Raw genomic sequence first — 14610 nt, 5'->3', positions numbered from 1 at the left:
GGACTTGGATTTCCTAGAGGGCACCATGGGGAGGTTGGGATTCCCCCAGGCTTGGATTCGTGGGGTCTCCGCCTTGTACAGATCAGCCACCAACAAGGTTCTCATAGGCGGAAGGCGAGGGGAGGAGTTTCGGCTGGAGAGATCGGTTCGACAGGGCTGCCCCCTGTCCCCATACCTGTTCCTACTCTTCGTAGAGGCGATGTCTCACTTTCTCAGGTCACATGTGAATAGATTACGTGGCCTTCGACTTCCGGTGAGAGAGGAGACTGAGTTGTTAGACTCAGAATACGCAAATGATACAGCCCTCTACATAGAGGACGATGAGTTGATGCTGGGGAGAGTGAGGTTGGCTCTTGACGTGTTCTACTTTGCAGGGGGAGTGAAAATTAACTGGTGAAAGTCGGTTGGTTTTCTCATAGACCCGGACTCCAGCATGGAGTGGGGCGTCCACCTGGGATTTAGATGGGTGACTAGAGGGCAGACCGTCCGGTACCTAGGGTTCCAGGTGGGACTCGACATCACTTCTGCCCAGTAGTTTCTTCCTGTCCTTGATTCTATTCGGAGAAAACTAATCTATTGGAGCACGGTTCGCCTCTCACTAGTCGAACGAGCCCTGGTGGTTAACCATGTCCTCTTAGTGACGGCCTGGTACATCACCTCGTGTTGGTGCTTCTCCTCATCATGCGTAGTGCAGCTTCGCCACCTAGTGCGGAATTTCCTTTGGTCAGGGTCTGATGGTTCCAGGGATTCCAGAGCCAAGGTGGCACGGGCGACCATCATACGACATAGGTCAGAGGGAGGGCTTGGGATCATAGACTCAGAGTATCAGAGTATGGCCCTCTTGGGCAAGCTAGTTGTCCGTGGTCTCACACCAGGCGGGTAGATTCGGAAGGTCTTATTGCAGGAGGGCCTTCAGGACTGTAGACCGAGGCTTGGCGGTGAGTGGAGGCCGTCCCCGAGACGGATCTTGACGTCAGCCCACATCATCACCCCCCCCCCCCCCCCCCCCAAACCTCCTCCCATTCCCCCATCCCCCCCAGATCACCTTTTCTTTGTAGCTTACTCTTTGTGTGGTAGGGCCTCCGTAAGGCCCTAATCCAAAGCCCCCCAGGTTGCCAGGAGGAAATAGACTGTCAGTCGGTGATCTGGAACCTCCAGGTGAAAGATAGGGAAGGGGCATAGATAGGTGAGCGCCCCCACGTCCAGTGGGCTGGGTGGGAGGCTAGCCCGGCTCGTTCCATCAGGACATGGCAGGAGGTGTACAGGATGGCGGACGAGGAGCTTCTGCAGCGAGTATCAGGTTGCACGAGAGGAGTGGAGTTGAGAACAAGAGAGATAGACACAGCAATACCTCCGGAGTGGCTTGCCCCCCCCAATACGAGAGCCGATAGAGCCTAGGGAGGTATGGGCAGCTAGGTTCTCTCTAGCAGGCATCCCCCTTCAGGTGGCAAGTAGAGTGGGTGGTGCCCCCCAGGGGACCTTCTTCGCCGTCAGGAGGGGGAACGTCTGGCCCTTGACAGAGGGCAGCAAGATGAGGGGATTGCCACCCTTTCGTGGAGGAGGATTCGGGTGGTGGGTCTTCAGGGGAAGACTTGGCGACTGGACCCCTATGTTTTCTGGAAGGAGCTCAAGGAGTGGCGCCTTTGGATCGGGAGGGTAGACCTCTTGATGAGCTATGGAGTGGGATCCAGGAGAGTGGTTATGGCCAGGCTTTGCGGTCGCCAAGAAGCCACCTTGGTTCTTAGAGTATACTACCAGGATTGGCAGACATATACTGATGTAGGAGGATATGGATTGGGCGCTGTCGCGCAGTAGGCACTGGGCGGAGCACAGCATCACGGAGCCCTTCGACGGACCTTTTGGTGCCGCCTATGGGGTAGCTGGAGGCCGAGGATGGTGTCATACTTTTTATGGTTGGTGGCACATGGAGGCTTGGCGGTGGGAAGTTGGCTTGCCCAGATGCAGAAGGAGGGAGGTTGTAAGGTGCTGCACACAGCAGCCTTTGGAAACCCCAAAGCGTTGCCTTTGGTCAGGTGAGGAGGCGCAGCTTGTGTGGAGAGGAGCATGCCGCATCCTTTGCCGTATAGCACCCAACCTTGGGTGTATCTCATGGGGAGCTTTCTGTTGGCAGGCAGTTACCTAGGGCCGTCACCTTTTGTATGAGGCCGGGATGCAAGACACGATATTCATGATCAAGGCAGGGTCGTGCACAGTGGTTGGTTTGGAGGCTCTACCCATCCGCCAGGTACTAGAGCCCACAGCAGACCACTTGGAGGTATGGGAGATCATAGGGAGTCTTACTGGATGGCATATATGGAAGGCGCGATGTCAAGAGGCTTTCGGCAGAGAGAGACTCTTAGCACATGTGACCTTAGCAGATCTTTGGACCTCCATCATCTGCTCCCTCTGCGGCCGATGGTATCAGGTGCAGGGCTCATCAAGAGCTCGGAGGTCACTTCATGCGTAGTTGGGGCGGCTAGGGTTTGTTCTTCGTGATGCAGGCAGGCAGCCCTAGTTGGCGATATACCCCCCCCCCCCCCCCCCCCCCCCCCCCCCCCCCCCCAAGACTGCCTTGAGAGGCTTGTATACATGATGTATTGGTGACTTTGCATCAGCTCCAGCTAGTCTGTTGAGCATCAGCACTTTGTTGTAATCAGTTTTTTGAGTAATATAATCAGCCACATTTTACTTGCAAAAAAAAAAGACTCAGCTTCAGCCTCGATATTGACCGCCCCAAAGTTGAATGATTTTTCTTGGTGTTTTATCCCTCTCTCATCTTTTACATGTGCTGTTTTTGCCTGTTTGAAATTTCACTGCATCTCTCTCTCTCTCTCTCGTCTTGACTCTCAACTCTAAGTAGCTAATTACTGTTGCAAATTTCTTGGATTGAAGTCTGAAATTTCTAAACTTTTTAGAAATTTCAGACATTAAGAGCCGTTTAAGTCTCAAATTTTTGAGAAACACTCCTTTTCCCTTTAGTATTAGCCTAAGGATCTCTGAAATCTCTGATTAGAAATCTGAAAATTTCAGAAATTTTCTACATTAACAGCCATTAAACACTCAAATGTTTGAGAAACACTCTTTTCTCCTTTAGTATTGGCTTAAAATTTTCTGAAATTCATGATTTTACAGCTGAAATTGACAATTCAGTGAACTAAATTAGTTATAATGTCTCCATCTGAGGAGGCCTTATCTCCATTCTCTTGCTTTAGGCAAACACAAATGGAAAGAAGGAAAAAAAGTGAAATGGGAAATTGTAACAACTATGAAGCAATAGAAGCGGGCAATTTACATGCAAGTGCAAGTGGTGTTAGAACACTTGGGATTCTAGTTTTCATTCAGCTTGTTAGCTTGCTTACTCAATTTACTACAAAATACTAGATTTAGATACATTTTTACAAATTTTCAAAATTAAAATTAGGGCAACATATGATTCAGCCCCAAGGTGTGAATCGTACTCCAATCATACTTTCATACCTGTCTGCGTATGACGTACGATTGCCGTATGAAAAAACTATGATCATAGTCATTTTCCATCGATGCTGAAATTTGTGTATGCCCCAGACAGTATTGGCCTTAGTGATTAGCCAATGGTGGTCCTGAATCATAAGATGGTATAGGTGATTCGCCGAAGTCTTTTCTGGCTGGAGTCAACCTGCAGTATCCCAATCTTGTGAGGGTGAATCGGGAATGAGGGCAGGGAAGGGCTCTCTAGGCTATATTATCGTTGAAAGGTGGTTCCACAAGTCCCTATAACCTTGAGGGATGCGAGCCATGCGATTAAATTTAGGGCGAGGGTCTTGCTTCCTATCCCACAAAATCAGCTTGGACACTGCCAGCAATTCCATTTAAAGAGAGAGGTAGCCACCAAACAATCCTCCACAGGGTGCTAGTGGCCTTTTGAAGGACCAGGTTCCATGAGCCAACAAGCTGGGCGAGCAATAAGCAAGAGGATAAGAAAAAGGAGGCGTCAACATTAAGAACCTACCATCATAAACTGCAAATGGTCGTGTTACCATGAACCACGACCCGCTCTTCCAAAAAGAAGTGGGCAATAAATACCTACACTTCCAAAAAGAATCGGTCAATAAAGACCCAAGGGTGTTGATTACTGCACATGGCACAGAAGAGAGACCACCAAAGAGCAACCATGCGAGTGTGCACGTCCAAAATAGCCCCATCACCCATACTTTTAGGAGTGCAAGCATGGCTCCAAGAGATCCATGAGATACTTGCATGTAAAGTGTCGTTTTTCCATAGTATAAAGTGAATGTGCCCAGTTATAACCCTCAATGTGGAGGCAATCCAAGGCAGAAGCGGCAAAAAATATGTAAGCATAGGAAGCATAATGGATTGTGTCACTTTAAGGGGCGAACATGGAAAGGCCAAGCCTATGATTTCCAGTACAGAAACTTTGCCTCCACTTTCAGAGAAATCCATTGTAACTATTGCTTGGGCTGAACATCAATGCCTAGGGGGTAATGCAAATGCCGCATGATTGTAACGACTGCCCTGCTGTTACAGTCATTGCAAAGACTGTAGATTTAGTTTAGTACAATTGGTGAGGGAGGATTTGGCTACATTAATACAAAGACTAGAGGCTTGGCCTAAAAGTTTCCATGCATCCAGTACCTTGTGAAGGTACCTTCTCTCGTTCGCTTTGAGAATCATGAATGTGTCATCTGCTAGCAATTGGCTCACTAAACGTTTGCCAAAGGGAAGGGAGAGAGCAGGCAGATGTCCCATGGCCACCAAGTGAGAAAGCATGGAAAGGACCAGATGGGTCACTAGGGCAAAGAACAAGGGGCTCAAAGGGAAACCTTGTTTTACTGATCTTGCAAGAGTGAATGGCTTAGTGACCCCACGATTTAGATGACTCGCGAAGAGGCATTCGTGCTGATTATGTATATCAAACAGGACATTCGTAGACCAAAACCCATAACATGCATGAGCTTTACCAAAAAAGACCAATCCAAATAATCAAAAGCCTTTTCAAGATCCAATTAAATCAGCATGACTTCTTGCTTGGAGTGCTTGGCATAGTCAATGGCCAGTTGAACATTTAGTACATTGTGCAAGATATTTTGGCCCTTGATAAATCCATATTGATTAGGGTGTACAAGGGTAGGGAGGTGCTTATGGAGACCATTAGCCATGACTTCAGTGAAAATTTTGTACATAGATTCCACTAAAGAAATTGGCCACCATTGTTTCAACATCGAGAGCGAAGACACTTTTAGAATTAGCTTAATGAACCCCAACTTGGATGAGGTAGGCATAATTCGAGTATCCTAGATTTGTTGGCATATGGTTGTCAAAGGTTTGGCAAGAGTAGCAGCATAGGCTTCAAAAAATTCATTAGTCAAGCCATCCCATCTTGGACTTTTATCCTTGGGTAGATGTAACAAAACATCCATGACCTCTCCCTCTAAGATATCTTTGTCCAAATCATCGTGCTTATCTAGCAATACTTCATCCCTGACTAGAGCACAGAAAGCCGAACGGGTCTGGGTGGTCTACTAAGTAGGAGTAGATGAAGTATCAAGAAGGTCAAGGAAATATTCTCTACACATATACACAATGGATTGTAGGTCTGTAACCATTGAGCCGTGTGCATGCTGGAGGTGTACCATATTTCCTTGAGCAGGAGAGACATGTAAGCCTTGAAAAATTTATGTGACTTATAGGAAGCATCTTGTAAATTCTTAGTCAAGTTTTGCAACTTGGTTTGTTGATAAGATCTCAACTGGAATTGCTGAGTGAGATTTGTTAGCCTTGTAGTCAATGGTAGTAAGAACAAGTCATTTTGAGCCTCTCTCTCTCTCTCTCTCTCTCTCTCTCTCTCGTTTGTTGATAAGATCTGAATTGGAATTGCTGAGTGAGATTTGTTAGCCTTGTAGCCAATGGTAGTTAGAACAGGTCATTTTGAGTGTCCCCCCTCTCTCTCTCTCTCTCTCTCTCTCTCTCTCTCTCTCTCTCTCACGGGCCCTCTCTCAACCTTCTCTCTATCAAGCCTACACTTCTTTTAATTTGTAATACGATCGTGCATGTACATTGTGTCCATTTCCATCTATGTACTTGAAGTTGCAGGTAACGGTAGCGCATGTGCATGTAGCATAAGGTTTTGGTGTATTACCCTCAAGTATTCATCTTACATACTCTAATAGCATTGCTATTCAGACTTTAAACATCTATTCTATCATACATAGTCCCAAATAACCAAGTTTTTTTTCTCGGTACTAGTATTATACTGTACCTTATAAAATCTGAAGGTACTATTTAGTACCATATTTTATCATACTATACGGTATCGTACCTTTCATACCTAACAAGTATGATCAAAGGGTCAAGAATGCAATGTGCATGAATTTATGTGCACGTTTATAAAGAAGGATTAGTAGCCAATTTCATGCTGATGAAGGATGTGCGTAATAGGAGATTGTTAAACTGAGAAATATTACCAAGATAACTTCTACTTGTGTTTGTAATGTTTAATTGATGAGTGTTGAAGGGTCAAGATGAAGTTAACATTTTCATCAGACTAGTTGCAGTTTGACCATTTATCTAACTTGTGATTTTCTGTTGGTTATAAAGGTGAAGTGCTGTATACATTTACCATCCTAACAACTCGATCTTCCAAAGCTTTAAAGTGGCTACATGGTAACATTCTATCCTTGATTGATTTTTATGGAGAATCTCAATTTTAAGCATCCAAACAATGACAAATGCTTTAGATATCTTCAGTCCCAGCCTCAGTAGCATAAGTTAAATCTAGACTACTTAGTGACAACTTGGAAATTGATGTATAGCTTGAAAAAAACATCCTTTACAAATTATTGAAACTGTTATTATACATAGAATACAAAAGACCAGTGCTCGACTACATCTCACCGATACTGATACAACAAGGGTATAGTGGCAATCCAGACTGGTCCCTGAAGAGGCTAGCATTCCTGCTTCATTTTCTTTTTTTTTTTGGTGGTTGTTTTTTTGGGTGGGGGGGGATGGCACATTGGTGGCTTGTATGACGACGTAATCCATCCTCCCAAGTCCTTGGTCCCGGGAAAGGAACCTGGCAGTTTAACTCATAATCGCCTCTTCCTCATCCTCTTGGAATCTCCCTAGAGATTCCCCTTGAATCCTTTCAAGGGCGACTAATATCCAGAGAAATCGAATTTCCCATCTCAGGTTCATCTGCCACTCTAAATGTGAGAAATCTGGAGTGAATTCTAGTAGTCATATCGAGAAACTTTAAATTATTGCTAGTGTCTAGATAAATCTGATGCCCATATCCCAAGGCAGGTCCAAAAGCGGATGACACTCCCCAAGCCACTATCATCTCTCCTCTAGGTTTTAGAAATCTATTTTCAGTGTTCAGGACTCGCCAAATTGCTATGATATGGTTTTCACTTCCAAAATAAAAATCCCCCTCTACTTGTTGAAAGAAGACAGCGAAGGGGCTAGAAACTCACTGAAAGGTTAACAGATAATGAACATGAGCTGGGGGCTGCTAGGTTAGCCTATGATGTGAGTAGCTGCTTTATAAATGAGTGAAAAAGCTAGAAAGGACCACATTGCTGATCTCTAATGTGTCCTTAGGTTTCTTTCATCATTTCTGGGTCTGCCTGAAATAGTCTCTCTTGGGTGTCCTTTGCTACATAATTGCCTAAGTAGATACTGTCTTGCAGACATATCAAGCTTCTCTTTTAGTGACAGAAAGCTTATTGTATGCTGTACTAGTAACACTGTTATGTAATTACCTAAACCTTTATAAGAATTGTTATCCTCTGCCCCTTGTAGGATGTCCTCTTTTTCTGTTTAAATCACGGTTTATGTATATTGTTTTACTGCCAGGGAACACACCTAATTTCCAAAGATTAGACAATTCTATTCATTAATCCCTCAGAACAAAATATCTTGAGGCAAAGTACAAGATTAGCCCTGTGATGTACTTTCAAGACGTAACAAATATAAAGCACAAAGTTAAGTCTAGTACAAGGTTTAAGTGAATAACAAATCAGGTGGTCTATAACGCTTGTAGAGTGCAAACAATCTTTGTCTATATCTTGGAGAGAGTCTCTACAGTGGATGTATCCAGCAAAACCATAGTGTGGCTATATTTAGCTGTCCAAAATGAACCATGAAATTATAAGAGCTATGAACTCCCATCAGTGGCAATATTCCTTGATACACCATTTGTGAAATTCGTCATGGCTATCCTGCTGAAGAGCTAACTAGAAATGAGATACGATGACTGCTAGGGAGATACTCATAATTGCAGGCCAGGCCTTTGTGCTTGTTCCAAGCTATTGGAAAAAGCTCCCACATCACCATCATACTCCCTAATATATCATTGAGAAGGTTTCTTATATTCTGAAATCTTAGATTTGAGCTTAGGACATTGGACTAACTTTCTCCATAAAACTAGTCATATTGTCTTCTTTTGTAGGCATTTTCTCCACATGGACTTCTGTAGCCATCAGAAAAAAGGTACTTAGTGACTTTTTAGCTTGCCATCAAGAAGGGGTGAGAAAGAAATATCACCCGTTTATTTTTAATTGCAATTAGGAGGTTTTTAAAACCTTTAGATTCTGATTGAAAATATTCTCATAATTAGGTTATTACCAAAATTGAGGGTACACAATAGAGAATGTATCTAAGAGCTCAAAGGGAGGAAAGTGAGACTTGATTCCATCGATAATGATCTTGGCAACAATGTGACATTCTTCTTTGATTATCCAATTATTCAAAGCAATAAGTCATTGTCAATACATTCACGATTTACATGTTGATTATTGGGAAATCAATGCTTCTCAATTCTTAATCTCCTTTAGTCTTCTTAACATATCGTTTTCCTTCATGTAATTGGAGGGTGTTCTTTTACTATCCTTAAGTCTATCCTTTCCCTTAACTATTTTACATACTTTAGAAGCTACTTCATCGCCTTTTCCCTTAGACCATGAAAACTCAACAATCCACTCAACTTGATAAGTCCTTCCACCTCTATATTCTTGCCAACTCTTTTAGAAAAAGTAAATCTTCTTTAAATTTTCAATATATGGACTTTGCTATACGCATGCTACTTGTATCCATTGGTTAGAACTTGAGCTTTATAGATCTTTTGGGAAAATATTTAACAGAGATCTTAGGTGAGGCACCAATATTTGCACTTGACTTTGATAACACTACTTATAAAAAATGGTACTTTAGAAATCTTATTCTTAGTTGGTATTATCCTACAAAACAACAATGTATAAGTTTTTACTAGTTCCTTGCAAAAGCATCCATCTCTTATCTCAAAGCTGGCCAAAGAAAGTCTTAATTGCTTTCTCTTAGTAGCATTAGTGCTTCGACGCCTTGCAACTGTATACCGCAACTTCTTTTCACATCAGAGATGGCCATGCATTTTAAAAATCCATCCCATTCAGTTGTTAAACTAAGCATAGCATATATATGCTTTACCTGATACAAATCCAAATAGACCCAGTTGCCACAATGAGAGATCAGCCCACACATATTAGTTGTGTGATTATCCTCAAAGCTCACACTTGCGATCAACAAATTAGGTGCACCAAAACAGTTAACCAATATATTCAAAAGCCCTCAATACAAGTCCATGAATGAAGGCTATGAGATTAATAGCATAAAAGCTCTGGCTAGCTGTAACTAACTTCCCAACTACAATTCATATTATGATGCTGTTGTTCTATCATGCGCTCATCCCAAATCTACATTCTATACAAACATGCATTTGCTGATAGTACAAATGGAAGCAATATCTTGGAGTGCATTCCAAAAGTATAATAATGGATCCACGGGCAAAGATACCTCAATGACAAAAGTGTCACATCCAGGCGATTCGGGTCTCTTGCTTGTTCTACAAAAACCAATGAGAGAAATATGCATGCTGAAACGAGCCTTCCTTCCGTGGATGGGTGGTAAGTCCTTGATTACAACTTAATTACATCAGCAAACAATAAATGCAAATTTGAAAATAAAAATTTACCTACTGATCTTGGACAATGTACACCTGATTGGTCCCAAAATTGGTGCCCCTTTCGGTATTTCTTTAGCTTTATTGAAGAAAAAGTTGATTAACAATGGGATTCTCCCAATCCCTTTCGGTATTTCAACTCCCCTTGCTGTCCAAAGTGACCGGCAAGCCTTCAATCTATTTTGCCTCTTGATTCATGCACTCAATTGGTCTTCACCCGCTTTGATGGAGATGGAAAATGTTCCAAATTCAATTATTTGCTGGTCCCTCCACTTGCATAGGCTAAAAAGAGCTTCAACCCTGTTCAATCCAAGTCTTGGAGCTTCCAATTTCTGGCACGATTCTTGAAGCTGCTTGTAAACCCCAATTTTTGCTGTTGAAGATTAGGATTTACAGTAGAGAAATCTGAAATTTCTTAGCCTCCAGGGGTCCAAATGCTGAGATCTTCGGAGCAAGGCTGAGAAATGGGTGGGAGATGAGAGGGAAAGTTGTAGAGAGAGAAAATTTAGAGTTTTGTTACGAAGAATGACTGAAAATCAGTCAAATGCAACTGCTGCCCTGCCACAACAGCTTGTAGATGCAAAGAACTGAAGAAATTCAGTCATTTACTGCTGTTGTCCTGTCTCAACAGCGTATAGATGTGGTCTCCTGCTGTTGATTGGTCTTCCCCTGCCCTTGGCAATCTCAGAAGGTTGTCCAATGGCTGCAAGTCAGACCAACAACCTCCTCTCCCTCTCTCTTGCAGGCTGAATTTATAGAAATGCCTCTCTTTAGTCTCTAAAGACGTTTTTCAGTCTTGCATGGGCATTTTTTACAAGTGGCAGTCTTCCCAAATGGTTTTTCCGGCATTTTCCGTATTTAAATATTAATTTTCAACCTTAAAATATTAAAAATTAATCTAATAAATATCTCGGTGCCCTAAAAAATAATTTGACTAGCCAATAATTAAATTGGCTAGGCAACTGTTGGGTATTTGACTCACGCCTCACTTACGCCTACGCTCATATGGGAGTGTCGGTGATCAGTAGAACACTGGGGCACTTTTTACACTTGGTAGGAGAGGTTTTTTCCCCCAGACTTATGGTCTTATTGTCGTATGTACTTATGTGCTTATGTTACACACATTTGGGCACTTAGTGTGTATCGGGTGTGAACACCCCCTGCAACCCTAAGGTTTAAGGGTTGTACTTTGTACTTTCTGGTTACACTCATTCAGTCTATTCTCTTGGGTGTCGTGCTTCAACTCTGTCTCTCACTGTCATGCTTCAACTCTGTCTCTCACTCTCACACTGTCTACTGAATCCCGGCTGCACCTCTATCCTTCCATCTCACATTTGGTATCAGAGCAGTCTTCTGTCTGCCGCCTGCAGCCCTCGCTAGCTCTGCCTTGTCGACCAGTTCAGCAGCTCGACCTGCAGCTCGTCTGCCCGCCAGCTCTGCCCAGTCGACCAGTTCAGCAGCTCGACCTGCAGCTCGTCTGCCCGCTAGCACCGCCTGATCCTGCTCGCCAGTCCTCGTCAGTTTCTCCCTAAACTGCCTGTGCAGTCACCAGCTGGCCTGGGCACCCCTTGCCTCCAGCAAGTCTGCCTCCAGCACGCCCGCGAGCTGCAGGCACTACCTCCTCAGCACAGCGAGCCACCCGCCCGTGTGATAGAGTCCATGTCAGCTCACGACTGTCCTGCCGCCCGCTTGACGACCAACCACTTGCAACGCCTGCTCGCGATTGTCCTGCCCGCCCATTTGACGAGTCAACGCCTGCTCGCGACTGTCTTGCCCGCCCGTCTGACAGAGTGCATGTTAGCTCGCGACTGTCCTGCAGCCCGCTTGACAACCAGCCACTTGCAACGCTTGCTCGCTACTGTCCTGCCGCCCGTCTGACGAGTCAATGCCTGCTCGCGACTGTACTGCCCGCCCGTTTGACGAGTCCACGTCAGACCTGTCACTCTGCTTGTCCGCCCTGACCATGTCAGGTGTGTTTTTTCTTTAAAAACAAATTTTTAATTTTAGTCCAGAATCAATTTCTGGCAGAGGAGGTTTAGACCCAGTAGGGACCGCAGGCACATCAGAGGTGTGGGATAAATTTCATGCAAATTTCTGGACTGGATCATCAGAAATTTTGGGGCTTTTGTGTATTTTGGGGACAGTTGCATATGAACTGCTGGTACAGTCATAGAAAGATTGTTTTGACAGAAAATTTGGCAAAAATTTTGGGGATTTTGATATAACAGTGTTGCAGTGCATTGTTTGCACCTTGGGAAGCGTGCATTAAAAGACTGTTTTTTTTCTGACAGAGTACGCCCTTGCACATTAATTGCAGAAACGTGTTTGCTGCAATTTTTGGAAATTTGCAGGTTTCCAGTTTATACTGCTTTGACATTGCTCATTTTGTCTTTGGAAATTTGTCATCATGGCAAATCAGGGAGGTGATGTCTTTACGTATGTATCCAAGGAAGACAGATTGAACGGAAACAACTATTTGCTTTGGTCATTCATGATGAAGAATGTATTAGTGGCCAAGAATTTATGGGATTATGTCAGTGGAGAGGAAACTCGATCGGGAGTTGTAGCTTTCGTTACTTCTCCTCCCCATGGCGCACATGGACAACGGGGACCTCAGCCTGCTCCACCTCAGCCACTTCCTCCAAGAAGTGCAGCTCAAAAATCTTGGGATACACGTGATGCACAGGCCTTGTCGCTGATTGCTGTGGCAGTTCAGCGATCCATCATACCTCATATCCGTTCGGCATCTTCTTCATGAGATGCATGGTTGACTTTGGAGCATATGTTTGCAGGAAAGAATGAGACTCGGATCTCTTTCTTCAAGAAAGAGTTGGAAACTCTGAAGATGCATGAGGGTGATTCTATGCAGGATCACTTAAATAAGATTCAGGACTTGAGGGAGCAGCTCATGAATGTAGATGAGTATTTTTCGGATGCACAGTTGATATCCACCACCTTGAATTCCTTACCTCCTTCGTACTTGTCTTTTCATACTGCATTGAACCTCACCATGAGGATTGCTGAGCACCCACTCACTTTTATTCAGCTGGTTAGTTTGCTTCTAGAGGAGGAGCAAACACGGAAAAATAGTGGTGTGGATGCTATAGTCTCTGAGCAGGCTTTTGTGGCAAGACAGAAAGGCAAAAACAGCAAGGTGAAAAATGCTCCACAGAGTTCTGGCACTTCGGGCACATCGCAGAATCAGACACAAGGGGGGACGCAAGCAAAAAAAGGAAAATGTCATTATTGTAAGAAGCGCGGCTACTATATCACTGAGTGCAGGAAGCACATTGCCAAAGAGAAGAAGGAGTCAGGAATGTCTGTTTCTACTACTCCTTCCATTGCTAGTGAGTTCGCGTCCTTTGTTGTGGACAGAGACTATTGTTTTTACACTTGCAGTTATGACATCTCTTGGGCCAATAGAGCACTTAGCTCTACAGAGGATGCTGGCACTTGGTTCTTTGACAGTGGTGCTTCTAAACATATTACATCTCGCACAGATTTGTTTGCTTCAGTTAGTGCACCTCCCGTTGGGAAATCGGTACAGTGTGCCAATAATGCATCATACCCTGTTCGTGGTATTGGGGAGATTCAGCTCACAGCCATTGATGGCTCTATTCTCCGCCTGCAGGATGCTTTGTTTGTGCCTGGAATCAAGAATAATTTGCTATTTCTTCTTTGGCATGTTGTAGTTTGCAGGTCACCTTTGATGATGACCGTTGCATGGTTAGAGAAAAAGAATGCATGACTTTGGTCTTGACAGGATCTTTGTGTCATGGTTTATATGAGTTGGATGCTCTTTTAGTAGATCAGTCGGCATACTTGACATCCACTCTTACTCCTGCTATGATACAGGCGGAGTTATGGCATGCTCGTTTGGGGCATGTAAACTTTGGCAGCTTGACGCTTTTGCAGCGTACTCAGATGCTGGATGGCTTACCTCCCTTGGAGAGACCTCTTGAGCACCTATGCGAGGGATGCATTTTGGGGAAAATGCATCGGTTTTCATTTCCTCGTGATGTTACTTTCAGAGCAACAACCAAATTGCAGTTGGTGCATTCAGATGTTTGTGGGCCTATGCAAACCATGTCATTGGGTGGTTGTTATTATTTTGTGACATTCATTGATGACTTTACACGTTTTTGCTGGGTCTACTGTTTAAAAAAGAAGTCAGAAGTGTATGATGCATTTTTGGCTTTCAGTGCACTTGTTGAAAACCAATTTGGATGCAAGATTAAGACTCTCCGTTCGGACCCAGGGGGGGAATACATTTCCTTTATGCTGAATTCTTTTTTGTAGCAGAAGAGCATAGTCCATCAGTATACTACAGCTTATACTCCACAGCAGAATGGGGTAGCAGAGAGGAAGAATCGGTCACTCATGGAGATGGCCAGATGTATACTGAAGGCAAAGAGCTTGCCTCATAGTTTTTGGATGGAAGCAGTCATGTGTGCTTGCCATATTTTGAACAGATGCCCTACCAAAGCCTTGAAGACCATCACACCTTTTGAGGCTTGGAACAGCCGTAAACCTTTTGTTGGTCACTTTCGTACCTTTGGGTGTCTTGCCTATGCCCATATTCCACAGGTACTTAGAAAAAAATTGGACAAGGCTGT

The 14610-nt window shown here is 44.0% G+C and overlaps 1 protein-coding gene across 4 annotated transcripts in view; it reads left to right on the top strand.

The window, feature by feature from the left end:
• The window catches only part of LOC148025130 (embryonic stem cell-specific 5-hydroxymethylcytosine-binding protein), a 134484-nt gene that overhangs the window by 69386 nt on the left and 50488 nt on the right, over positions 1–14610 (top strand). For all 4 annotated transcript variants that reach the window (XM_087694853.1, XM_087694849.1, XM_087694851.1 and 1 more), the window contains exon 5: positions 6595–6660. In XM_087694853.1, coding sequence (XP_087550979.1) covers positions 6595–6660 — 66 coding nt within the window. The remainder of the gene's footprint in view (positions 1–6594; positions 6661–14610) is intronic.

Source organism: Lygodium microphyllum, chromosome 15 (genome assembly GCF_053477565.2).
Source record: "Lygodium microphyllum isolate KBCC chromosome 15, Lygodium_microphyllum_v1.1.10, whole genome shotgun sequence".
NCBI classification, from domain to species: Eukaryota; Viridiplantae; Streptophyta; class Polypodiopsida; order Schizaeales; family Lygodiaceae; genus Lygodium; species Lygodium microphyllum.
Note: the sequence above shows the minus strand (reverse complement) of the source record. Positions and strands in the feature narration are given on the sequence as shown.